Source organism: Engystomops pustulosus, chromosome 1, assembly GCF_040894005.1.
Source record: "Engystomops pustulosus chromosome 1, aEngPut4.maternal, whole genome shotgun sequence".
NCBI classification, from domain to species: Eukaryota; Metazoa; Chordata; class Amphibia; order Anura; family Leptodactylidae; genus Engystomops; species Engystomops pustulosus.
Window position 1 is genome coordinate 33,973,253 of NC_092411.1, and position 27,192 is coordinate 34,000,444.

Consider the following 27,192-nt stretch of genomic DNA (forward strand, 5'->3'; position numbering starts at 1 on the left):
AGGAGTGTAATATGATTGTCCTCTCCATCTGTAAGCCGATACAACATAAGTATAATGGAGACTGGACTGTCATCATTTGGACATTATAGACTGCTGATAACCGTACTTGTGGTACTATAGATGACCTTCTAGCTAGATTCCTGTTACATACTGTACGGCATCAATTTAGCACCCCTCAGACCCTTGGCCAAACCACGGCTACTAGATTACTATGATGTGTTGTACGTATCATAGTTTAGACTTTTATAATAATATGCCCCAAGCCTCATTTCCCCTTTCAAAATTCCTATCTTTCCGTGCTTATTACCACAATACTTCATACTGCACATCTTATCTGGCTCACAACCAATTGGTCATATAAAGTTACTGCGGTGGAGCCTCCTCTGTAATTTCTCATAAAATGCATCCATTATTCTGTTCCGATCGACCATGTGTCTGTTTTACGAATGATTTACTGCTGGGGTGGAAATGGGAAATTTTTCATGACGTTTTAATATAGTTGTTTGTGTGTGTCACCGGCTGATTGAATCTTTTAACCCTTTGTTTTCTGGAATATTTTTTGTAGTTGTTGTTTTTTTTTTTGTTTTTTTTTTTTTAATATCAAAATCTGAAACTGGTCCCAAGAGATGTAATCAAACATTCCAAAAAAAAATCTCTTCTAGAAATGCTAAAAAAAAAAAGAGCTAAAAAGAGCTCAGACTCGATTGTCTCGTTAATAGTTTGAACGTCCGGGGAAGCTGGGAGTTTCACCAAGATTTCAACGTTGCAGATTACTTATCTATTCTTTGAAACTGTGCATAAAAAGAGATTATAGTAGGTAGATATAGAATTGCATAAAAGAGGATATTGAATTACATCCATTTTCATGTGTGATTCCACAAATCATAGCCATAGACCTATAAAATGAAACGGCACATACCTGTCTCATCTGTTGATGATCAGATTTCAACTTTAAGTTCAAATCCGGGATTTGGGCGCATCCCATGCAACCCGGACATATTGCTGGATTGGCAGCTGTGTAGTCAATCCAGCAAATTGGTCAAGGGATAACCCCTGGCCAGTTAAAACCATGGCTAGTGGGTAGAGCCATCAAACATCAATTTGCCAGAATAATTGCACAGCCGCAAGTAGACAATATGTTTGGGTTGTGCGGGTATCTCCCGAACTTAAAAAGCAATCCTGCTCATGTCTACTCTTATTGTTTTCTCGTGGGGCATCTTGAACTCATAGAGGCGGTGTTCCCGTCTCCAGATTTGGGTTCCTTGTATGAGCAAAAGAGAAGAGCAATTTTTGGTTTGAGCATCTCCTATCCATGACCATTCATAGGCCCAAGATGTCATCATACTCATAGTTGGCTGCTCTTGAAGAAATTGGTTAGTGCTAGGTCGGTTGCCCACAATAGAGTTTGGTCCGAGAAAAACGCTCCATTTACTGTCTGGTTTTTCTGGACCGAATCTCTTATCACTAGACTGAATTCAAAATTTCAGTTCAGTCCAGTCATATGAGGAGCAGTTTGGGAAATCACACCTGAGCACAGGGTGTGGGCAACCGACCTTAGAGAAAAGATGTCCTCATTTACCAATTTCTTCAAGACCAGCCAACTTTTTAATGTGGCCACAAAAAAGTGGCCACAAAAAGTCTGGGCATTTTATTTCACGGTGTCCCTTACCACCTGTATTGTAATAAAGCAGTTCAAAATTGGGGAATAGTAAGTGATCTGCAACTAAACACCTATGTCTAAGGTGTTTTATGTCTAAGCCACATAAAAAAAACTTTTAGACTTAAAAATTTCCTCTGCCTTCCCAGAGCCTACTGGGAGCTGATGCTGCCATCTACTTACCATCAGTCACCATAAGCAGTACACACGTTGATTCACTACCTCAGCATGGGACACGTATATGATAGCGCAGTTCCCCGGTATGCGATTGGGATATAATGGGAAGTGTGATTGGCCACCTTCAATAATTTAGAATTACCACCATCTAATTTGCCAGCAGTTCACAATATCAATTATAATTAATCCTCTTATTCCCTTGGTGCTAATGTACATTCACCGCATCGCAAACTGTTTTTTTTTTTCGGCGTAGACAGCTATTAAAAGTGCATTAATAATGAACGGAGTGAGATCAACATATGTCTTTTCAAAAAGATTTGCATTTCTTCCCTCCATAGTGAAGATGTACTACTTTCCACGTCTAATTACTAAACAATGAAAGCGTTTAATTAATCTGGATATCCATTTCTTAACAATAACGACTTCCCAAATGAGGCACCCTGTGTGTGGCGGTGGTGGGTAGTGCCAGTTTCATATGCTGATTACCTATTCATTTTGCCACTTCTCCCCCAGGAAGAATGAGTTAATTACCTACCCACTGCCTGCCCGCCACTTAGTGTTACTTTAGCGGGTCACAAATATCATCCGTAATCTCTGCAGTATATCGACATTATCGCACAACTGAAAACATACAACAGCCAAGAAATCCCTGGGAACAGCAGGATTTAAGTAATAAGCGAGCTTTGCACATATGGGCAGGGAATTCACTGGCACCAGTTTTCATCTAAAAGTCTCTCAGGTATTAACTTGCAGATGGGTGGATGAATGCACAGTGCAAAATGCTGGAGATGAAGGTCACGTATCAGACTTCCCCCCCCCCCCTGCCTTTCCTGATCTCATGCACTTATCTCCTGTATCTTGTGTGTGTGTGTGTGTATAGGTATGTGCCGTTTCATTTTATGTTTCTTTCCCCTCCTTTTATATACACACTGTATGGAAAATAAGTATTATTTTCAGTCTTCCTACCTAAAAAGAATGGAGAGGTTGGTCATTTTTATCGGAGGTACACTATGTGAGAATGAGTTAAAAAAAAAAAAAAAAAAACAGAAAATCACATTTGTATGATTTTTTTTTTAAAGATAATTAAATTTTTTTTTTTTACTGGAAATTTTTATTAGAAATTTTCCAAACACAATGTAATACAGTGGGTAATACATGCAATGCTTGTTGATTCATACATTAATCTACATACAGCTAAATCAATATTCAGATTAAAGTATTCGGAGTGAAGGACATCATTATAATGCAATGTACTGTAAATCGGCATCTTTTTTAGTTAGACTAAATAAAGCTGTCATACCATGCTATGGATCTCCAGTAGTTCCTCAGTTGGATTAATGCTACAATACCATCTTAAAGTAATGAGTAACTAATAGAACAGACTAGAAGAGACGAACTACACACATTAGGAAAGATAAGACCTGGGGAGGGGGAACCAGAACTGCAGTTCTAGTTCATTTGAATTTTATTTCATGAAATAAGTGTTTGATCAACTACCAAGCAGCAGGAATTCTGACACTCTCAGACCTGGTAATTCTCTAAGAAACTCCTACTACTCTTCACTCATTACCTGTATTAATTGCACCTATTTGAAATCATTACCCGCATAAAAGACCCCCTTCCACCATGGGCAAGACCAAATATCTGTCTAAGGCTAGATTCACAGACATGTATGGGGGACGTATATACGGCCAACGTATATATGGCCGATATACATCCCCCATACACTTCTATGGGCTCACGGCACCGTACGGGAGCAGTATGGTGCCGCACACGTGCGGCATTGTACCAATCCGTAGCCCGGGAAAAGATAGGACATGTCCTGTCTTTCCCCGTGTTACGGCGCCGTGCGCCATATGTTGCTATGGAGTTGGGCGGGGTGAGCAGCAGTACGGCGGGCAACGGCAGTGTGCATGTAGCCTTAGGATAACAGGGACATAGATGTGAATCTGCCCAAGGATAAGATGGGCTACAGGACAATGGGCAAGCAGCTTGGGGAGAAGGCGACAACTGACACAATTTTTAGGAAATGCAAGAATCACATGGTGACTGTCAAACTTCTTTGCTCTGGGGCTCCAGATGATCTGGAGGAGGCATGGAAGAAAGTCATGTGGTCAGATGAAACCAAAGTAGAACTTTTCGGTATCAACTCCACACCACAGGACAACTGCTACAAATTGAATAGTATTGGCATTGCATCACGAGATTTTGGCCATCAACCTCCTTCCCTCAGTAAGAGCTTTGAAAATGTGTTGAGGCAGACAGAGACGCAAAATACACAATCAGGGTAATTAAAGGAAAATTAAGTTAAACATAGTGGCCTATCCTTTTCATCCCTATTCTGGCGGTGGTCTTCTTTAATCTTGACACATCGGGATCACCTTAAAAAAAAACTTATAAAATAATCCCGGGACACAATGTCCATCACTCCAGGTTTCTGATTATTCACACCTCTCACGTGACGTCGGCTTTCTCTCGAGCATGGAAGAGGAATGTGGAGAGATAATTATCAGCCCGGATCGCCAAACATCACATCCCCGTGCTCCAGACTTCTTTATACAAGTCTCTTTTTTTAGGCAATCCGGGCACATCAAGATTAAATAAGACCAGGGTCAGGATCGGGATGAAGAGGACAATGGGGTACATTTACTTACCCGTCCCTCGGAGTTCCCGAAAGTGCATTTTCCGTCCGGAATGCACTGTGCCATGATTCACTTAGCTTGTGCGCCCGATTTACTGCATCTGTTGCTTCCCCGCTCAGGTCCTCCGGAGTTCACCATCTTCCTCCCGGTGCATGCAAGTGCTTGGCTTGCGGCACAATTTTGAAGTTAAATTCCGTCTTTGTCCAAATCCGTTGAATCATCCAACGGCCCGCCCCCCGGTTTCTGTCACATGCGCCAAAATACAATCGTGTGTGCCAAAAACCCCTTTTAAATCCCTGTCCCTGTGGTGCAAAATGAAAATCGTATGCGGGCCCTTAGTAAATGAGCCCCACAGTGCGAGTATTAATAGCTTAAATTTACAGTTATGTAGTGGGAAATTTCCTTTAAGGAGTGACTCCGTAACAAACCTTTCAAGGTCCTGCATAGGCTTACGTTGTCCCCAGACCGTATCCCAATGGAAAATGTTACAGGGAGATTAAACTAAATATATAGCCAAAAATATAATTTTATAGATGCAAATCATGTAAAATGTGAAAAAAATAGAAACTGAAATTAGAAACTAAGACTATGGGTCTTTGGGTTTAGTCTATTAGAGTGGATACGTTAGGTTTGTAACATGCAATGGCTCCAATCGGTCTTTACTTACACTCATGAATTGTCATGGTTTTATTCCTGAAGTGATTTCCCCTACTACAGCTCATGTGGGATCTACTTGAAACTCTGCTCTTTGTCTTGTCTTATGCAGATACACAACCTGTATCTCTCCCCCTGTAAATTGATGTGTTTTGATCACTTAGCAGTCGCTTTCAGAGCTTGGAGTCCTGATGAATGAGGTAGTCCACCTCCAAAACACATAATCTAAACAAAGACAAAGCAGCTGACTCTCTGCTTTATGGACCTATATCTTTTCCTGAATCCACTTGGCACCATTCCAATTATTGCATTTGTTGTATCTGTCATAGTACTGGACAGACGGTCCTCTACTTAAGAACACCCGAATTACAGATGACCCCTAGTTACAAACGGACCTCTGGATGTTGGTAATTTACAGTACTTTAGCCCCAGGCTACAATAAACAGCTGTAATGGTTATCAAAGGTGTCTGCAATTAAGGTTTATTGCTAATCCTTATGACAACCCAACATTTTTTAAAATACAATTGTCACAGAAACCAATAAAACTTTGTCTTGAGTTGGTTATAAAATATACAGTTCCGGATCTTAAAAAACTGCCTCTGCAGCAAAAATGAAAGGTGTTTTATTATTATTCATAATTAATCAAGTGATACATTTATTATTCGTAATATTTACCACTTTTTATTAGTTTTCCAGTCTCGTCTCTTCAGTTCCAGAAAAAAACAATTATTGTGTCAATATAGTTATCCAAAAAAATTGGACGACTTTATTACATTTTTATTGTGTAATTTTTTAATTGTATTTTAATCATGTGTTGGTTGCTTTCAATGCCTTTTGCACCGTTGTTATTGCTTCTTTGTTTTTAAAGATTATCTATTAAATTACAGTTTAATATTTGTATTTGGCCTTTGTGATGTGTTTGCGTATGTAATATATTTGCTTCCCATCCATATTTGCCTGCCAGTCTCTCCTAGCCACATTATTAATACCATTTGTTAGTCTAGAAATCCCACTAATCCAACATGAAAGAAAATTGGTCCCATATTGGACTAACAGATGAGCTATCTGATTACCTGCTACTAAGTCTGAAAGTCTTCTGGGGCATCCCATTGTACATAAACACGCACAAATATTTGTATGTATTTGTTCCACGACACAGGGTGAATGAATGCAAATGTGTAATAAAAGCATTGAGGTGGGATGTATAAGCAGGGCCTAAAAATATCCAGTAATTGGTATGGGTTAATATTTGGTATATTATAGAATATACTATGGGGGAGATTTATTTATCCGTCTACGACAGAATTCTGTCATACTTTACACTAAACACGGTCTGCACCACATTTATAAAGGGTTTTAGACAGTGTTCTGACCCTCTTACGACCATCTCGACAAAAGGGTGTGTGAAGGGTGAAAAGGGGGTGTGGTCTGTGAAAAGGGGGCGTGGTCATGTGTCTAAAACACTATAAACCCGACCCGAATTTTTTTCTGGCGTAAAGTAAGCCAACTAAGATTGACAGAGTAAGACACCAGACACTTTAAGACTGTCCAGTCTAACCTGACACTTTTTATAAATCTGCCCCTATGTGTTTAACAGCAAGCAAATGTCCCCATGTATATCTATGGGTTCATACACACGGCTTTGGTTTACCATGTATGAGCCGACTGCCCGAGTCGCGAATTATGGAACAGGTCGTATTCCTATCCGTGTTGGCTGATGTCGCATGCCGATGACACGTGAACGCAAAGAAGGCACCATATCACCCTATTTTGTTCTTTATAGTATATAGTGTAATGTCAGTGTTTTACAAGATGAGGGAACATGTAGGCTTTGTTTCGATTCTTTCTGTAACATGACCTACCTGACAATGAGACCTTTATTGATTATATTTCCATGTGTTTACTTCTCTCTCTGTAGGCAGCAGCCCACAAGACAGCCCGAGGAACTTCTCCCCCAGCGCCTCCGCTCATTTTTCATTTGCACGAAGGTAAAGGCTTAGTCCCCAAGTACAGGGGGCACAATTTTTCTTCCAATAGAGCCTAATTAGCATCCTAATCTTGTCTAATTGCTTTCTAATGTTTTGTGGCTGGGATAGAAGACATTCTTCATGATTATTAATCTTCATGCCTCGGTTCTTGTGCACACTGTCACAGTAGGGGCTGTTTTTAAATAAACACAACATGTCAATCCATTTCGGTTGCCCATCCCTTTACCTGACACTTACATTATATTATTATTACGGTATATCTTTATGCTGCCGCATAGAACATGGTTGTAAGATTGCTCACTATGTCACAAGACTTAGACATCATTCAGGTAGAGATTTTGTATTTTTTCCTTATTAGTCGTGAACACACAGTTCAATAATTTTGGTGGAGGTTCAATTACATGGGTTGGCATTGATTCCGGGAATATGAATTCTTGTGCCTCTTAATTAAAGGAAATCTACAATCGCATCATAACCTTGAAGCCCTTATAAGATCCAGACACTGTGACTGGTAATCTTCTTATATTTGTTATCCATGGCCTCCTTCCTTCTAAAATCAACTTTTAAAATTATGCTAATCAGCCTGAAGGGGGGGGGGGGTTTACAAGAGCTCCCTTATTCTCCAGGTGCATAGGCTGTTAAACTGTGCAGGAGAATTTCCCCCTCACACTGTGTGCTGAAACTCTTAGCTGTGAGAGCCAAAGGAGCACAGTGGTGAAACAGTGTAACAGCCTGTTAAGCTACTGCACAGAGGGGCTCTGGTATTGCCCCACAGAATCCTACTGGCTCATTTGCATAATTGTAAAAGTTGATTTTAGAATGATATGTGTAACAGATATAAGAAGATTACCACAGTCACTGCGCCTGCATGTAAGTAATAAGTAACCTTGATTTTGATGGTAGACATCATTTATTGTCCCAACTTGTAACACATGCTTGTCCAATCCTATGTACTATGTACTTTATTGATATAGAAGGAATGTAGTGGTCACTCATGTAAGACCAGCTTACTCTGTTCATGTCAGGACTTCAAGAAACCACTCACTATTGTGATTTTTTTTTTTCATGATCCCAGAACTTTGTCTCCCATCAATGAGCAAGTTATCCCCCACCCTGTCATCAGGGAATCCATTGATATTACTTTTTTAATTAACCCGACTCTTCCCATTCATGGTCTTTTCCCTAGCTCCTCTTTCCATACATGGTCTTTTTACTACCACCTCTCCCCATGTATGTTTTTTTTTTTACTACCGCCTCTTCCCATACATGGTCTTTTCCCTACCGCCTCTTCCCATACATGGTCTTTTCCCTACCGCCTCTTTCCACACATAGTCTTTTGACTACCGCCTCTTCCCATACATGTTTTTTTTTTACTACCGCCTCTTCCCATACATGGTCTTTTCCCTACTGCCTCTTCCCATACATGGTCTTTTCCCTACCGCCTCTTCCCACACATGTTTTTTTTTTTACTACCGCCTTTCCCCATATGTGGCCTTTTCACTACCGCCTTTCCCCATATGTGGCCTTTTCACTACCGCCTTTCCCCATATGTGGCCTTTTCACTACCGCCTTTCCCCATATGTGGCCTTTTCACTACCGCCTCCTCCCATGCCTGTTTTTTTTCACTACCGCCTTTCCCCATACGTGGCCTTTTCAGCCTCTGGCAGAGAGATAAGCCTCTGCTAAACACTGCTGCTTGTGGGTTATAGTATCTACTGAAAATAAGGGATTCATAATGTCACCTCCTTTCTTTTGTAAAATAAGGATGTGTCTGTCCTTTCTTAGTTTACCACTTGGCTCCTCATATTCTGAGATTTTCCACAAGAAAGAAGTTTCCCCGTTTGGCCACCTCCGTGGTTGTTTCATAGTTTGTAACATGTCAAGGGCTTTGATTGAATGTTGTAATAATGTATTAAATATGGTTTATAAAACAGTCCTTAATTATTCCTTGGTAGTTGAGGTAAAGCTACACACCAGGTTATATGTTAGCTAGTGTTAAAATTTTCATGGTTGACTGGATACAAGTCTAAAATATATGGTTCCCAAAATGTATTAGGCACCATGACCATTCTACCCGGACATCTAGTAGGCTCATACCACTATATACACAGCCATGATGGAAATACGGTTTTATTAAAATATTTGATTTTCTGCAAAAAATCTTTACAAAGCAGACACCGGCTACAGATCAATAATATGCTGGATTGATGATACACAGGGTTGCTTTGAGGTTTTAGATTCCCAGCAGTAGACCAAATTATATTCTATTAAATTAGTGTTTTATAGCATATATAGAATAATTGCTGCTCAGGGTTGAGGCAATTGTTAAGTTAATCTCCTAGGATTACTTGTAAATACCATGGTGATTGATTGAACACAGGCACGTATATCATATGCATAGATCATTGTAGGTGCCAAAACACTGAGCTTGGAGGTTAATGTATAGCAAGGCCTGATAATTACACGTTTTCTCCTCAACAACAGGTCAGATGGACGCCGCTGGTCTTTGGCATCCTTGCCCTCATCTGGGTATGGAACGAATACGCCAAGCTCCACCGTATCTGTAAGTGCTTTGATTTATTCCGCTTCTTTAATTTAACAGTTATTGCAAAATTCGCTTCTTATTGACAATGTATATATAACTTCAAAAGGACTTATTATTTTTTCTTCTGTATTGTTTTATGGTTTTAACCATTTCTATAACAAGTATCACAATGGTATCTGTCAGGGATTGCCGCTCACCCACCAATAGCACTTGGGCCACAAGCAATCACAAAAGTCCATTACTTGTAGCTTGAAAATTGCACAGTATCGTGTCCATGAAGCCTCACTGAGCCGCTGTTGGCATAGCTGCTGTGACTCCCTGGTCCTCTCCCTCCTGCATAAAGCTTCTATGTAATCTGATGCATTAGTGAACTTCTGTCTGTCTTGCTGACAAGTAAGAATCCAACATAGAGAGGAAAGCAAAATAGGGGGATATTTTAAAGGCAAAGTGGAATGAGAGACCCTTTCCTGTGACAAGATATGACAAAGTTTCTCCTATTCTCTTAAAGGGCACCTACCACCCCGATTCTACTTATAAAGGTAGAAGGGGTGGTAGGTGGATGGATGGGACATGAGGATAGCCCTTTTTTGGGCTAATCCTCACGTCCCGGGTGTCTTTTACAAAACTTTATTACATGTATATGCAAATTTTTTTATGCGGCTACTGGGGCGTGGAGTAGCCGGACATGAGGCTACTCCATGCCCCAGTAGCCGCGTTACTCCGCCTACCAGGGAATCTTCGGCGCGCAGCTCCTGGTAGCTGCGCGCCCTCGTCAGAGTCCCCCGGCTACTGCACATGCGCAGTAGTTCCGGCCCCCGGAGCCGCATGCGCAGAACACAGGGGACCCGGACGAGGGCGCGCAGCTACCAGGAGCTGCGCGCCGAAGATTCCCTGGTAGGGTGATAACTAGTTGATAACTTGGTGACTAATTTAAAAACCCTTTAAATAAATTATAGTTTTATGGGTTTAACATGGAATTTGCAAATTTAGTGTTTTAAGAACACAAAGTAATAAACATGTAAATTAAATCGGTTGATAATATCACAACACTTGTCTGTATTAATTTGCTTCACCATTAACATTACGGGCCTAGCATTGCTGGAATTACAGTCCTTTCCACTTTTCCATGCGGTCTGTGGCGTTAGTGATTTTATTAGCCGTGTATGGAGTGGATTTTCCCTGTTGCTGGCCAGCCGCTCAGCCGCTCCTTTCCTGTCTGTTATATGAATGATGTGTCCGGGTGCACTTGTGCTTGGGGAACAGGAAAAGCAACAAGATCTGCATTTTAATCACCACACCTCGTAATTGAGAACATACTGGCTGCAGCTTCCAGCCCTGTGCTATAACTCCAGCTTCTCTATTCACAATAGCAGGACTCCATGTTCCTTGCACAAAAGCTGGCGCTCACCAGTCCTTCGAGACTGAATGTTTATCTTCTCATTGATCATCGCTAGTTAATGGAGGGGAAAAGAGAACGATATGCTTCCTTGTTTCAAACTATTCCTTTGTGTACGTGGAATAGAAATGCCACTCTATTGAGTTTACGTATGGTTTTCGTTACTTGAAAAGTTGACAGATCTGAGTGGCTACTTAGAGAATTTGTTGTAGGATTTAAGAGTTGCCAAAGACTATTAATGAATGGACTTTTCATGTTTCGTTCCAAGTAAAAATTGTTGGGCTGCAATACCAGACACAGCCACAGTCATACGAAAGACACTGGGGGCATTGATCATGGCATGTATGACCGTTTTCTGACGTGAAGGACATGAAAAAGTTACAATTCCTGCTGCACAGCATTGGCGACAGTCAGATGTTAGTGCGGGAGTATCACAACTAGCGTGCGATGCGACCGGTTTTGATAGAGACTGGCTAAACTATGAATGAGCCCATTGATAACTTTGTTATACAATTATCAAACCTCTAATGTGTTTTTAATAATGTTTTAATTAACGGTCAAGAAACTATAAAACAGGATAATTTACATGGACCTAATCACAGCTATATACCCATACTGCATGAGAATAAACATATCTGAAAAGGCAAGAATGAGTAGATAAGTTGTGCCAAGGTCAGAGATGTCAAGGTGTTTCTCCTGTCAGATCAATTATTCTTGTGAAATGGAGAATGTTGAAAGCATGTGCTTGGGTGTGCACATCTATACACGGTGACTTGCATGGTACAAGCCTTCAGGCTGAAGATTAAGGATAAATCTTAAGATGTTTATGTAGGATAGAAGGCCTACTAGATCCTGTTGGAGATCCTTTGTATCTTTTGTATCCTTTTATCTACTGTAAATGTCCTTGGATCATACATATAGTATACTAGTAGTCCCACCTCTCGTCGCAATTCAGAGACATTGTTTACCGCTAAGTCACCTCGCTTATGTCTAAGAACTTATGGACATGACCGATCCGACGAAATTCATGGCAGTTTTCATCTTCCTTTGGGTTTACATGCATTGTTTTTTTATGGTTTAATCCCACATCATAGTTGTCGCCTCGCTGTGGTGCCATGAGTTACTGACATCTCGGAAATCAAAGACGTAAACAGTTTGGCCCTTGATTACATTGGTGAAGACAGAATTTTGCTAAGTAGACAATTTTTTTTTGGTGACAACACAATAAAGTTTGATACCTGAGAGAAACAACTTGATTTCCTTACTTCCCTTGATAGCCGGTGGCCTAGGATGTGAGTCTCATCAAGTTGATGCATGACTTGTCCTTGTGAAATCGGGTTACTCTCTCTCCATTAGTGTCAGGCTAGTTTCTGTTGTGACTATACCAATCATCTAAATAGAAGTTGACAGCATTTGTCACTCTACACTATATACTATCCTTACTCCCATACTCCATCTATCCGGGGAATTCCACTTTACATTTACTGTTGGGCATAGATCTCTTAAATTATTCTAGCGAGTGTTTGACCTATATCTGAGAAGACAGGTCATAGTTTATCGATGCGGCCGCGGGTTGCTTGGTTTCTCTCCGGTGTCTCTTTTATGCAGTCTAAAATGATTTTTTACTCCGCTACTATAAAGATGTCAGTGTGGTAAGGACTTTCTCATGAAATATCGCTTCAGAGGCACACTACATATTTTACAAGGAAAATGCAGATAGCGATCGCTCCATGATTATGAGGATATCTAAACTTTTCCTTTAATGTTGAGTTATTCTTTACAATGTGAAATATATGCAGTTTATTCACAAAATACTATGCATTTCTAATCTTTGTACCCATTACAAGATGATCCCACTTAAAGCCTGATCTTCTTTATAGGCCCCGGAGCGCCATCTACAAATTGTTGATATTTACGGGTTAATAGAATTGCCTATACATTTTTGAGGATTTCACAAATATTCTAAACTCTGAATTCTAAACTTTGAATTTAGGTGTAAATAAATTGCCATCCAAGTGAACCAATGTTGGGCTACCTGCATTTTGGCTAAACAAAAAGGGACCCTTCGTCATGTATATGTTAGAATAGGGCAGTGATGGCTAACCTATGACACGCGTAGCCATTTTCACTGACACGCGGCTGCCTGAGAGTTAAGTTTCATCCTACATGACCAGGTGCATTAGCCGGGAGGCTGACAGATTGCACTGAGCTTCCAGCACTCCCCCCCCCCTCCCTCCTCCTCCTCCTCCTCCTCCTCCCCCGGGACCGCCCCTCCCCATGTGTGAGCTGTGCCTAGTGTCTCCAGTCAGCACAGGTATCAGCAAGGGGGAACACCAGGAGAGGTGACCCGGACATACATCCAGGAGGCTCCTCTGCAGCTCCTGACAGTTGTGGTGGGGGAGGATGGCAGCAGCTGCCACCTCTACACTGACCATCTCCACAGCAGGGGCAAGGAAGGACAACCACTCTCATCATACAGTAAGTAAGGTCAGTGCACTGTATGATAGAAGACAGTCATCAGGTCTTGTGTGTCAGTTTTGTGATGTACAAGCCCTGAAATAATTGCAACGCCTTGCAAATAGCCAGACATTGCAATTATTTTGCTCCTCATGAGGGAGATGCAGACAGCGGCGCCTGCGCCCTCTCAATAACCTCTGAACTTTCATGACAGAAAGTTCACAGGTTACTAAGCATTTCCACACCTGTCTGATTGTAACCGATCTATTACAATGTGCGATTTGCACATAGTAATAGATGATTGGGAAAATCCCCATATACTGCCAGACTGTAGTATGGCAGTGCATGGTAGGATCAATCAGGCAACCTACGGTTAAAGTACCCTAGAAGTTAAATAGTATACATATTTGTTATTTAAACTATAAATATCACAAAATTATGTTTTTTTGTCAAGGTGACACACCACCCGAGTTATGCTCGGTTTTTTGGCGAATTTTGACACGCCAAGCTCAAAAGGTTGCCCATCACTGGAATAGGGCAACATGTGTATATTCTGTCATTTTGAAGATGAGAAAAACAAGACAACTTGGTGCTTAAGTAGGTAGCCCAAAAAAAGTAACCTGACCCACCCAGAAATTATAGTACTAAACATCTCCTCGAAGGAGCATAATCACCGGAAGGTTTTATATTAGCACTACACACAGAGTTTTGATGACTAATAAGCACGAGACCTTGGACGTCTTCAATCCAGTAAAGGAAAAATCTTTTTGCATTAGTATTCATTTTATACATATTTGTACAGGAATAGTTTGGCAATTTTTTTTTTGTTTTTGAATATTCTTCAGAAAGGCCTTTTGATACGGTTTCCAATGGCCACCTACCAAACTGTAGAAGAAAGTGTTCTCGAAAGAGTTACGGCCATTCCACCAAATACATACTAAAAGCCTCCATTCCGGAAACATCTTAGGAAATGTCATTTAATGTTTTGGTGCTAATTTACAGATAGAGATGTATTTGTTATGGATGCCCAAACAGATATATTCTCAAAATTATGATGCAAACACTGATATTACCAAACCACAAGTGGTGACAGCAGAGTATGTCACATCCTTCCCGTGTATTGTGTAAGTCGGTCATTGTAAGTAGACGCCTATTTTTGAAGCTTGTGGAGTTCTTGTTGTTGGCTTTGTGCCATTTCTTCCTCTTGACTCTTGAGATCTTTAGTCTTGGTTAATTTTCTGTTGATTAACTAAAGCGAGATCATCATCTAGATCAGTGGTTCTCAACCTTTCTAATGCTGTGACCCCGCAATACAGTTCCTCATGCTGTGGTGACCCCAAACCATGCAACTCGCAGTAAAAACACAGTAAAATTTCGACTCCGATGGCTTTAGGCGACCCCCGGTTTTGGTCGTTCGACCCCTGCTGGGGTCCCGACCCACAGGTTGAGAACCACTGATCTAGATGGTAATTTGAGATTTCCAGACACATGTAATGATGATTCTGCTGACATTCCAATTGTCAAGGGCTACATTGTTATATTATATAGTGGAGCCAAAGTTCTGAAGTGATTATATTCAATTGGATTTATTTACTCACCTTTGCCAACTTATACACAGCATGAAGTCAATTGCAACTACCCTCATCAATACAGTGGACTTTCATGTAACGTATGAGTCTGCCGAATTCTTTTATCTCTGAGAAGCCCAATGGCACAGAATTTGGCTTGCTTGAAAGTCAACAGTTATGATCCATTTCATTTCCCAACAGCACCACTGCAGGAGAAATTTAGTATTACATGTTACCGGTTGAAGTAAAAGGGAATCCATCGCCACAATTTACGTCTCAGAACTCTTATGTTATGTCTGGCTATGTCCAAACACGCCACATATACCTTAGTTTTTATTTACTCGTGGCTCATTCTATGCCAAAACTTCACTTTAGAAATATGCAGATGAGGCTAAAGTGCTTTGATGGGCATTAACAGATTGACTCAGTGCTTTGCCCCATATCTTACTGGGCTCCAGGAGAAAAGTAGCTGAAGAGAGAAAGATGAGAGCCGGTGGTGGAGGCAGAAGGAATTGTTATTGCTGTGGAGTCAGAACCCTGAAGTTCTCTCCTAATGCCCCTTAAAGCCTCAATTGCATATTTCTAAAGTGATTTTTATGGCTAGGAAGCAGCAACAGGAATATAGAAACACAACAATGGGTGTCCTGTGTGCATATAGCCCTATGTAACACAGTAGGTAAAGGGTATGGAAATCCTGGTGATGGATTCGCTTTAAGAACTTTCAGGAGGCCCAAAAGACCATAGGAAACCTGATTTATAGAGCAGTATCTGAGGCAAAACTATTCCACTTTCCATTTTTGTTGAATGGTAAGTTGTATGTGCCACACGACAGATACACAACCCCTATAATAGAATGTCTGACCTGATCATGGTTCAGGGCCGGGGAGAGTCGGAGATTTTAGTGACATCTACAATCCTTTGGCTGAAACAAGATTTTGATATTCCTTTTATTTTAAGGGAAGATGACCTTGGTGTTTGTCATCCTCCTAATATACATGGTTACAGGAACGCTCCACAGAATCTTGTTGGCTGTTTAGTATTCCCAGTGTCCTCATCATTCATCCTTTTTACGTTCATGGGGTTCACTTTATTTGCTGTCTGCCTTCTAACCTCATTTTAAAGGTCCTGTTGCCCACTTCAGTTTCAAGGACTTGAGATCCTTGAGATGTCCGGATACCAAGAAAGGAGATTTGTTTCTGACAATCAAATCCTGTAGCTAATCAGAAACTGTCAGCAGGGCCTGCCTATACAGTAATAAAATATTTGATGTAGAGGCAGCGAGGCTCCTAGTAATGTATAAGCAATCATTGGCAGCACGCTCCCTGCAATGAACTCTGCCACCATCCAAACAAAGGTATCAGATAAACACGTGTATATGTAGTGAGCCCAGATGAGGCGCATTCCAGCGCTGCCGTGAAGCCGAGGTCATTCCCATTATCAGAGGGAACCTTTGAAAGTCCTTCATTTGTTTTATGCCATCTGTGCGGAAAACAAATGGCCTCTTACACGCGGTATATGTGGAATGTTTTTAGGAAGCATGCGCTCTTTTCTCATGCGGCATAGGGTGTAGATTTATTTTGGAAGGTCTCAATGGAGGTATGTAACAGAAACCTATAAATTTATCATTTGTGTCTATATATCATATATAGCCTCAATGCAGAGCTATTGGTCTCTATGGTAACAGACCACAAACAACCATATGTAGTCTGATCCCTTGGTGATGTTTAAGCCATCTGTATGTTACCAAGAAGAAGAGGTTTAGTCCATGTGCGCAGTTACTGATACTAAGAGAAATCAATTGTCTCTCAATTTCCATTTTAAAATGTACTGTCTACTTTTCTGGCTAATTGACACAGCTTTTGATTGATGAAAAAATCCATATTAGTCAAAATCCTATCCTTTAAAAATCATCCATCATTATGTAAGTTCGTAAGGGTAGACCCAATGGACCCCTAAAAATGGAAAGAGTAGGTACGGTATTTAAATTAGTTAAATGGGTATTCTCATCAGCATTGACATTTATAATACTGTAAAATATATATATTTATATTTCTTAAATTGCATGTTATTAAACATAATTTACTTGTGCCAAGATAATTTCCCATAAATGTAGCCATGTTGTCCCTTAGAAATAAGAAGGCTGTCTTTGGATACAACCACCCTGCTTGACCGCCTGGATTCAGTGTTCCTGACCACTAGACGGCTGTGGAGCATATAGTAACTCCTGGCCATTTTATACAAAAACTATTTGTATAGTTTGTAACTATGTGTAAATGTTTGTGGAATAACTCCAGCAGCCATGGTCATATCCAAGGACAATCATCTTGATCTAAGGGACAACATGACTACATTTATGAGAAATTGACTTGGCACACATGGTACGTTTAAAAAAAATAAATAAATAACATCCAGTTGAAGAAATGTTTGTATATGGCCGATGATTTAATTTAATGCCCAGGCGAGATTTCTTCTTTAGAGCTTAAACTCCATTTTGTCTTAATGTTATTTCACATTCTGCACATAGTCTGATACTATATCCAACTTGACAGGTTGCCATTAAATATGGATATAAGGGCTTATGTTAAAGGTCAGGCCTGAAATGTTAATTTGTCAGCCTAATACACAATGCACTAAGAGCGCCAAATACGGAGATGTTAGTGGTTTCCATACAGTAACATATTCTTTCACACAATGCATCAAACAAACCAAAGAATGGTAAAAAAGTATGGATTTTACACTCAGATATTTGGGTCATTCCTATTTTGGGTCCATTCTAGACATTTTAAATGTTTACATGTCGATACATTTCTCCCAGTTTGGCTCATGATTGGTAAATAATTTGAGTATGAGATTTGCGTGTGCCGTATGCCGTTGTCTGTAGGTTTCTGAATAATACATATGTTATTGCTGGATATAACCTTTTATCTCCTGATACATCTTCAAAGGCTTTCTTTTAGGCTGCAGTGAGATTTGGGTATTCAGTAGAGAACCCGTCTGTAATGACTTGTCATTGTCCAATTTCCTTTTGCCTGTCAACAAAAAAATATCCACATTGCTGATATCATCCATTTTATATTCTCCTCCAACTAACCTTCTGGCCTGACATTTAGAAGAGATTTGTACAATCTGAAATAGACAGTTGTGCTTTGTAGACATGATTCCCTTACACTGGAGACAGATGCAGACATATAAACAATAAACAGCCTTTGATGGTGATCACCGCTAATTTTTGTAGTCTCGGCAAAATCTGCAATGACATCTCAAGATCGTCTGTGCTGGTATTCCACATGTATGTTAACCCTCTGCTGTATTCCACAGTCATCCTGTTCATCCCAGGAGAAGCTACACCAGTTACCATATCAACCGACGCCCGACGAACTCCATTTTTTGTCCAAACATTTCTGCACCGAGAGCATTGCCAGCGATGACAGATGCCGGAACACGCCACTGCGCCCTCGCTCCAGGAGTCTCAGGTGTGTGAAGTCTACTACCGTCACAGAAAGAAATAATCAGTCAGAATTACATTTAGGCTTGTTCTCAATGTGATCATCTGATTGTCAACCCCAGAATACAAATTGTTTGCAAGAACGTAATGGCCTCTTCTCTGCTCTGTTGTTTTCGACCTTTGCGTCATTAACATGTGAGGTCCACTTATGCACCGATGACAGTAGAAAAGAACATCCAATGGCGTAAACTCAGTCAGGAATAGGACCTGCTCTAAAATTTGTGGCTTGAACAGTCACGGGGCTATGGAAACTACTGCCATGTGTATTGGCCCTTAGAAGTACGTTCTGTTGAAACAATGACTTTTTCAAAAACTGTGTTCCTCAGCATGATGTCTTAATCTCAGTTGGGTGAGTTTACCTTCTAGACTCAATGTTCTTCAAAGTACGTGGACAAGTCAAGTAACCACTGGTCTAGACCAGAGCCTTGATAGTTTTAAAAATGTTTTGAAATATATAATGGTCAATCTGTGCTATTCCGTATTTAGGTTCTTATTCTCCACACTTTTGGATCTTCTAGAACTGAAAAAAGCAACATCCATTGATAAACCCCAACCAAGACGCCAAATTCCTCAGTGTATGGAAATGTTGAGAGCAATATTTATATTGTATATTCGCCCTATTGACTAGGGTTTATTACTCTCCTACTAACATCACACTAACCTGTGCCCTTTACATTTTGAAAATCTGAATCGTTTTTTAAGTGCTTTTAGAGAATATGAGGACCTTACTGCCGCTGAATCACTCCCATATGGAAAGTCACAGGTGTAAAAAATCTAGGTGAAGCATCTTAGAGAGTAGTTTTCTGTATAACAGACAGTACAACAAGTTGTGTAGGCCTTGTGGCATCTAAGAGGAGTCTATTGACAGAATCCTAAATTATCAGTGGATTGATGGGTTACAGCCCCGTCCCCCAGAGAGTTATTAGAAGAGATGCCCACAGGAAATTACTAGTGTTAAATGGGTTCTCTGTCATAAATATTTTTTTTAGTGGCAGAGGTTGCTTTAACAAATTAAAAAGAACTTAAATTTACCCCTGTCCCCTACCTCTGGTCCAGCGCAGTCTCCTGTCACTGCAGGCATCTATTGTAAACAGAGGCTAAATGTTGATGTGTGCTGTGGACATAATGTCACCTCCGAACCTCTGCTGAGGGTGATGGGAGGTGTTTAGCTGGACCGGAACTGAGACAGTGGTAAGTATAGGTTACGCTAGTATTTTATTTAACACTTTCACTACTGAGATGACTACTCTCATTCTGTCTCAGTCTATACAGCAAAGCTAACTAAAAGGCTACAGGGATCTGCATCTCTCTATTCAGACTATCTAGTTGCCAACATGTTATATAAAATATATTTTTAAAAAAAGAAAATGACAAAAAGTTAGAAAAATGGTCTCAATAATAACATGATGGAATGGTAAATTTATGAGGATATGTTCTTTTTCATATTGAAGCCAAAATTCTTTTTGACTTTTGGCTGAATTGTCCGGTTTTATGAGATGTTTTTGCACATGTTTTGATCTCTTCCTTTGTACTGCTTTGAAATGTGAAGCGCCCCCCCCCCCCCCCACTGAACAGAAGATTTATATTAGCATTTATTCCATAACCAGCCATATTATGATATAGGCAATAACATTTATTGTTGCTACACATGATGGTCCATGATGACCCACGTTAATGGCGTTATAGATGTGGGCATACTGTTCTTGTAGGCTGGCGTCTTCTCCAGGGACATACTGTACATGTGATTTTGAGGGCCTCTCGACGTGTTATTTCTGTTCTGTAATTGTGTTGATGTAAGAAGAGCTTTTAATAGCAAGTGAATTAAAAGAGTGTTTTGTATGTTTTCAGCCCTGGACGCACACCCGCCTGCTGTGACCACGAGATAATCATGATGAACCATGTGTACAAGGAACGCTTCCCGAAGGTAATTATAGACAATTTACTCTTTTGTGTAGAATCTTTTTACTGTTTTTTTATATGTGGCATTTCTTATTTCTCTGTTCTTGTAGAGAGAAGTCTATATTTGACTTAATTACGTTTACAAATTCTATTGTGCAGATCACTTACACATATGGGGCTATGATGCATATTTCATACAATATTTTGGAGAATGATCAAGATAATAAGTATAATTTCATCCATTATTTTCTTGGTCAGCATGAACAATAAAGCTCATTTAAGGTTACCTAAAGGGAACCTGTCTGTAGAACATGACATAATAAATCATTAACAGTATATTATAAAGCAGCGTAACACCTTCCGGTTCATGTTTTTTTTCATAGCCCAGTTTGGTGACATCCTGAAAACCAAGTTTTAAGTGAAATATTGGTTGTATAAAGAAGCAGAGTCCTATTTAGCACTGAAGTCAAGCTCTCCCATCATGCACTAGATTTTAGAAGAGCTGTATAGTGATGAACCTGGATCTCAATTACAGTGAAACCAGGGAGAGCTCGACTTTAGTGCTGAGCTCTCCCGGCATTCTACAACTAATTTAGATCGAAAAAAGGATCTGACACTCACGATTTAGGTGAAGAAATCCTTCTCTTTATTGGTTAAAATCCAACATAGCGATCACAAATTCAGGTACATTGTAATGTTAGTGATCAACGCGTTTCGGCATATAGCCTTAGTCATGACTATGATTAAGAGCGAATAGCTCGAAACACGTCAGTCTTTCTTCCTGTGGTTATGTGGATTTTTAACGCTCCATTAAAGACTTATTTTACCAAGACATGAAGTGCCAGAGGATTTTCTATTTCTTGTGATAGCCTTAGTCATGATCTGACTAATTTAGACTTATTTGGATCACACTACAAAGTTGATTCCTGATTGACGCTAACATGCTGGCCTATAATGGTCTTAAACTGATTGACAATATACTGGTAGTGTTTTATTAGGTCAATTTCAGCCGACAGTTTCCCTTGACAAAAATAAAATGGTAGACAGCTGATTTACCTAACTAGCAAGGATACATCCTTCTTGTACAGTAAATCATCTAGAGTCTATAAGTTAAAACATATAAGAATTTTCTGAAGAGGAAAAACATATGAAAACAATGTGGAATACCCCTGGCCACCCCGAATGGGATGGGGTAAGAGAACTTGCCTCTCTCCACCTCTCTGTTCCTGTGACGTGTTCCTTCAGTGCTTTTTCAGACTGCATCGGCTAGGCCCAAAGTGTCAGTGGTTATGTGACCCACAGTGGCCACAGGGATCATCACTGTTGCATGTGACCATGCTTTCATTTGTGATCTCTAGTGGGCAATGATTGGCTGTAGTTGTCACATGACTGGACTCTATATATTCAATCATACAGTGACACTTCTCCAAAAGACCACACATTTGAGAAGAACTCCTCTGTAAAAGACTGATTCTTTTTTTTTTTCAGTTTCCGTGGGTTTTTTTCAGTTTTCAGGGGTTTTTTTGTTTTGTTTTCAGTTTGAATTTTTTTTTCCATTATACTCTTTGCAAAATGACCCCCTTATGAGCACCCTGCCCCTTTAAATGACCAATTTTCTGTGCAAAATTAGCTTGAACAGATTTTCGTGTATTATTCTTTTTTTTGTTGATCTGTTTGCTACACAGCTTGCAAAGTTTAGAAGTTTCGGTATGACATTTGATTTTGTTTCCTATATTTCCTCAGGCCACAGCTCAGATGGAAGAGCGACTTCAGGACATTATCACCAACTATTCCCCTGACAGCGTGCTCCCGCTACCAGATGGTGTGCTCAGCTTCACTCACCATCAGATCGTGGAGTTGGCACGAGATTGCCTGGACAAATCCCACCAAGGTCTCATAACCTCAAGATATTTTCTGGAGTTGCAGCAAAAATTAGAAAAATTATTACAAGAGGTAAATCAAAGACTCCCTCATAAAATATTCATTGTTCCCGCATTTGTATTCAATTGTGAAATATCAATAAATGACCTTGGTTTACTGAGCAAAGATAGACAATATGAAATACTGCACAGATAAAATGTATAATGTTAAAAAATGTACAACCTCCATGGTTCAAAGTCCACACATACTGGGCCATACTCTATTAAAATGGTTTAAATCTACATGATTTGTGGAGCTGCCTCTGACTCTGTACACTGTGCTATTATCAGCTGATCATTGTGGGGCCCTCGAGTTTTGGTGCTCCATTCATCTCTAAATTCTGGACAGGCTTTAGGGTGCGTTCATATGTTCAGTTTTCCAGATGTAGTTTTTAATGTCCAAACACCAGGAGTGGAGCAGCTTCTCTCAATGATATATACTCATCCACTATGATCTACCCCTGCTTTTGGCTTCAAAAACTGCATCAAAGGTAACCTGTCATCAGAAATTGGCTTATAAACCACTAGCAGTCTGTTGTCAAGCAGCTGAGCAGCTTTTAGATGTTTCTGTCATGGCCTGGTGCGGTGGCATCGTCCAGAAAATCAACTTTGAAGTGGGATGTAAATTGGCTGTTTGAAGTCAAGGAGGCGGAGAGTTTAACACTGAAGTCAAGCTTTCTCTGCCTCACAACACCTCTTTTACTGTAATTGATGGTCCTGTGTCCAAAGACATCTTTAATGAGATATACTGAAGTCCGGTGAATGAGGTGTTGAGAGTAGGGAGAACTTGATTTCAGTGTTTTACTCTCTGCCTCCCTGACTTTATACATCTAACTTACATCTCACTTCATAGTTGATTTTGTGGATGATGCCACCACACTGGACCATGAAAGAAGCATGATCTAGAAGCTGTTCAACTGCTTGACAACATACTGGTAGTGGTTTATTAGGTCTATTTCTGATGACCGTTCCCTTTAAAGTGGTTTTCGGGAATTATTATTGATGGCCTATCCTCTTTGGATGATCATGGTTGAGTGAAGACACCTGTCCCTGCACTGAAAGGCTATACAATGCACATAAACAAAGCAAATATAACTGAATGTAGTTGGCCAAGTGCTGTCAAGTAAACGGGAGCAGCACCTGTAGTAGCCCTTCTGGTCACTACAAGGCACATGGGTTCCAATTCTTTACCTATGTCTCTCTTGTCTGCTTTTGACAGCCCATATATTCTCCAACTTTGCTGTTCTACTAAGATATGTTCATTTACACTAGGTCAGGGAAGTAAGAGTTCCCATCATGGAGACTTTGCAGATTAAGACCTCTTTGCCGGTGTGTGGAGACTTCGAGCCTTTGATGCTCCACTAGGGGATTCTGGGAAATACGCAAATACATTTTTCCAGGATGGGATAAGGAAAACATTGTCACTTGGCTACCCAGTAAGGTGGCCCCTGTACCATCAAGCATGACTTTTTCAAAAATCCTGATGACATGACTTGGGTTAAATCCAAACTAGCACAGGCAGTCACTGGGTACCATGCAAGATAGGTTCTTGAGGTTTGTACTTAAGTTGAATTTGTATGTAAGTTGGAACAGCTATACTTTATAATTGAAAATCTAGAAAAAAAATTGTCCTTGTCCCCACATTCCAAACATATTGATATACACTATAGAAGATTTGTGCTGCATGTATATTATATTATTCATTGTAGGAACGTTGTGGTCCCTCTCGAGAGTTTATAAATGCAGGTCTTGAGACTTAACAAGCAATTACAGATAAGAAAGCATAATTCACAGCGTTTGGTTAAAGCCAAGTGTATTGCTCCTCGGTCTCCATTAGTCGTTGCAGACACTTGTATATTTAATTAGATGGATCTGTCTGCCCTCCCGTGGGTTCTAGTTTGTCTGTTTTGGTTTCATGGTTTGGAAGCTAAAGACATTTAGAAAGTTTTCTACTCACTGACCACTGAAGACAGTTACTTAGTTTGGTTCTGACATCTCATACAGAATAATAAAGATAAATGGCTTCTGCTGCCGATGCAGGAAACACGAATTTGTCACTGTGTTCCCTCCAGTCCTTTAATATTAGAATTGAAAAGCAAAAAAAAATCATACCGTATGCATCCTAAAAAATAACAAAACTGTAAGAATAAATTTAAATACTTAGTGGCTGCCTGAAGTTTTTCTCCTGGTTCCTCTGTCGAAGCGCACCGAGATAAATGAAGTGGTCAAAGGACCACCAATTTTGTATGCTTGTAACCTTAATTCCATATGTGTTGTAAGCTTATGTGTTTTACCTCTGATTTTTTTTTTTAGGCTCAAGAAAGGTCAGAAAGTGGAGAATTGGCCTTTATCAAACAACTGGCACAAAAAATCCTCATTGTAATAGCCCGGCCGGCTCGATTGTTGGAATGCCTGGTAAGAAACTAGAACTTGATCTATTTAATAGAAGGCTGTCTTCAGAGAACACAGAAAGAAAGTATTGGTTATTCTATGAAAAACTGCCCCAGATTTGTTTTGTACATAGTGTGGATATTTTTTGTAGATAATGGTGATATATTCCACTCTTGGCTAAGATGTTTACCCACCATAACTATAGTTGCCTATTGGAAATAATATTGTACTTACAAATATTAAATAAAACACGAAATGTAAGGTTATTGGGGAATGTGAAGTTTTTTATTGGTGATCACCTCTTTTGTATATCTTAGGAATTTGACCCAGAAGAATTTTATTATCTTTTGGAAGCGGCAGAAGGCCATGCCAAAGAGGGTCAAGGTATCAAAACGGACATACCTAGGTATATTATCAGCCAGCTGGGGCTAAACAAAGATCCTCTCGAAGGTAAGGAAATTATGGACATCTAGTTTTTAAAAAATTCTATGTAAATATAAACATTTTTTTAATGATATTTGGTCCATCGGAGACTTTTAATAAGAGTATACCATGGAACTACATTAATTCCTATTTCCCCCTCTCACCACGACAGCACCCAACTGGAGAAAGGGGTTCGCCCCTGTTGGGTGCTGTTGTGGTTAAAGGAAATGCAATTTCCGGTGAGTAATTACCGGTTTTGTTTTCTTCGGTTAGTTGTGTTTAGTTTATTAGTTGAAGCATAGATCACTACCCACCGATAATGACTTGATTGAATTTGCTTGTGAGTCTATGGAATGCATTGGCAAGATACATATTATTACATATTATATACATGCGTTGAAGTGCCTGGGTTATCGGTGCCATGTTTTAAAGTTCTAAAAGTTTTTTTAAAGTTGTGAAGCCAAAGTTATAAATTACAATTATTTCAGTGGCAAAACCTTTTTAATAGTCCATCTATTGTCATATACAGATACAGTGTCCAGGCGGGACGATGAGCGATAAGGATGTGGCTGATAAGTTGAATACATAGCGTTGTTGCTATGCAGCCTTATCTCGACCTCAAGCAGCATATATGGGCTGTCATAAATTCACTCATCACTCAGTGATGAGAGGGCTCTGTCCTAATCTACACAGCAAAGCTGATGCATAAGTTGAGGGAATATAAAATGTGAACCAGTTTGGAATGATGTAAAAATAAATAAATAATTAAATAAATCATTTCTAATAAATAATTTATTAATAAATTATTTTTTTTTTTCAATAGACAAATTGATGTAAAATTACTTCTCGAAATTATGTTTACGAAGATTTTAATATCATTCCCTTTTACTTCTAAGTGTCTGTTCACATCTCTGTTTGGTCTGCAGTTGTTTTGAGCCAAAGCTTAGAGTACTTAACCCTTTAACAATGTGTGACATATTAGTACGTCACACGTCTGTTTGGGGTGTATGGAAAAGGCTCATGGGTTGAGCTCTTTCCATACAATCTGGGTGTTTGCTGCATATTGCAGAAAACACCCGCCTGTATAAACTCTTTAACTGCTGCTGGCAGGGCATGGGCACCACCATATTGGCTTAGATCGGTGATGCCTGTAACGTTATCGGGGAGTGCCGAACCGTCGCCATGACAGTTTGCTCACAATAACTGATGCAAATAACTGAATACATAACAGAGATGTGAACTGACCCAGCCAAAAGAACATTTGATAGGCCTGCCAAAATTGATAGTCTACAGCTTTTTGAACATGACTCTAAAATCAAAGTCACTACGTTGGTTTCTTTAAGAGCTCTGGAAAGTTTTCTTCAGAGGTTTCTACAAACTTTAAACATGATCAATAGAAATGGTTTTGTAATGCAATGAGAAGAGCAGACGTTATTAAAGAGCTGGTACCAGCACCTAATCTTGTTGCCGGAGACATGGATATTTTATGAGCGGCATTAAGATTCTACATTTGCCGTCAAACGGAATGACTTTAAAATGATATCTTTTTGTTAGCAGCTGAGCAATATTACCTTCAGCTGCACGCCGGGGAGAGCAGAGCTTCATCTCTTATCTGCCAAATTGTTACCTTTTCATAATGTTTGCAAACAAACAAGTTGAAGGGTATCCACGCTGGTAGCACAGGATCTGAACCCAGCAGCAGCTGCCTTCATGATGACCAAATATTCCTAATAGAGTAGTCACGCATGAATTACCGGTTGATAATAGCACATGAATAGGCGGCTTTGAAAGCTGGACCACAACAGATTCATCATCTGCTAGATACCGGTGCAATTCTCAACTATTCCCCAGAGGGAGATTTTTTTTTTCTTCTTTCTCCCCCTGTGGTTTTTAAATTGCCGTCTTTACCTTCTTTTTCTCTCTTTCCGTAACGCCAGTCTCCAGAAATGGATTCAATCAATGACATAAAA

General features: G+C 39.9%; 1 protein-coding gene across 1 annotated transcript in view; it reads left to right on the top strand.

Annotated features, from left to right (window-relative positions):
- Nucleotides 1-27,192, top strand: part of MAST4 (microtubule associated serine/threonine kinase family member 4) — a 325,776-nt gene that overhangs the window by 247,934 nt on the left and 50,650 nt on the right. Inside the window, exons 7-13 of the mRNA XM_072144319.1 lie at nt 7,050-7,119; nt 9,604-9,682; nt 18,404-18,558; nt 20,439-20,514; nt 22,233-22,442; nt 24,722-24,823; nt 25,117-25,249. Of these exons, the coding sequence (XP_072000420.1) occupies nt 7,050-7,119; nt 9,604-9,682; nt 18,404-18,558; nt 20,439-20,514; nt 22,233-22,442; nt 24,722-24,823; nt 25,117-25,249 (825 nt within the window). The remainder of the gene's footprint in view (nt 1-7,049; nt 7,120-9,603; nt 9,683-18,403; nt 18,559-20,438; nt 20,515-22,232; nt 22,443-24,721; nt 24,824-25,116; nt 25,250-27,192) is intronic.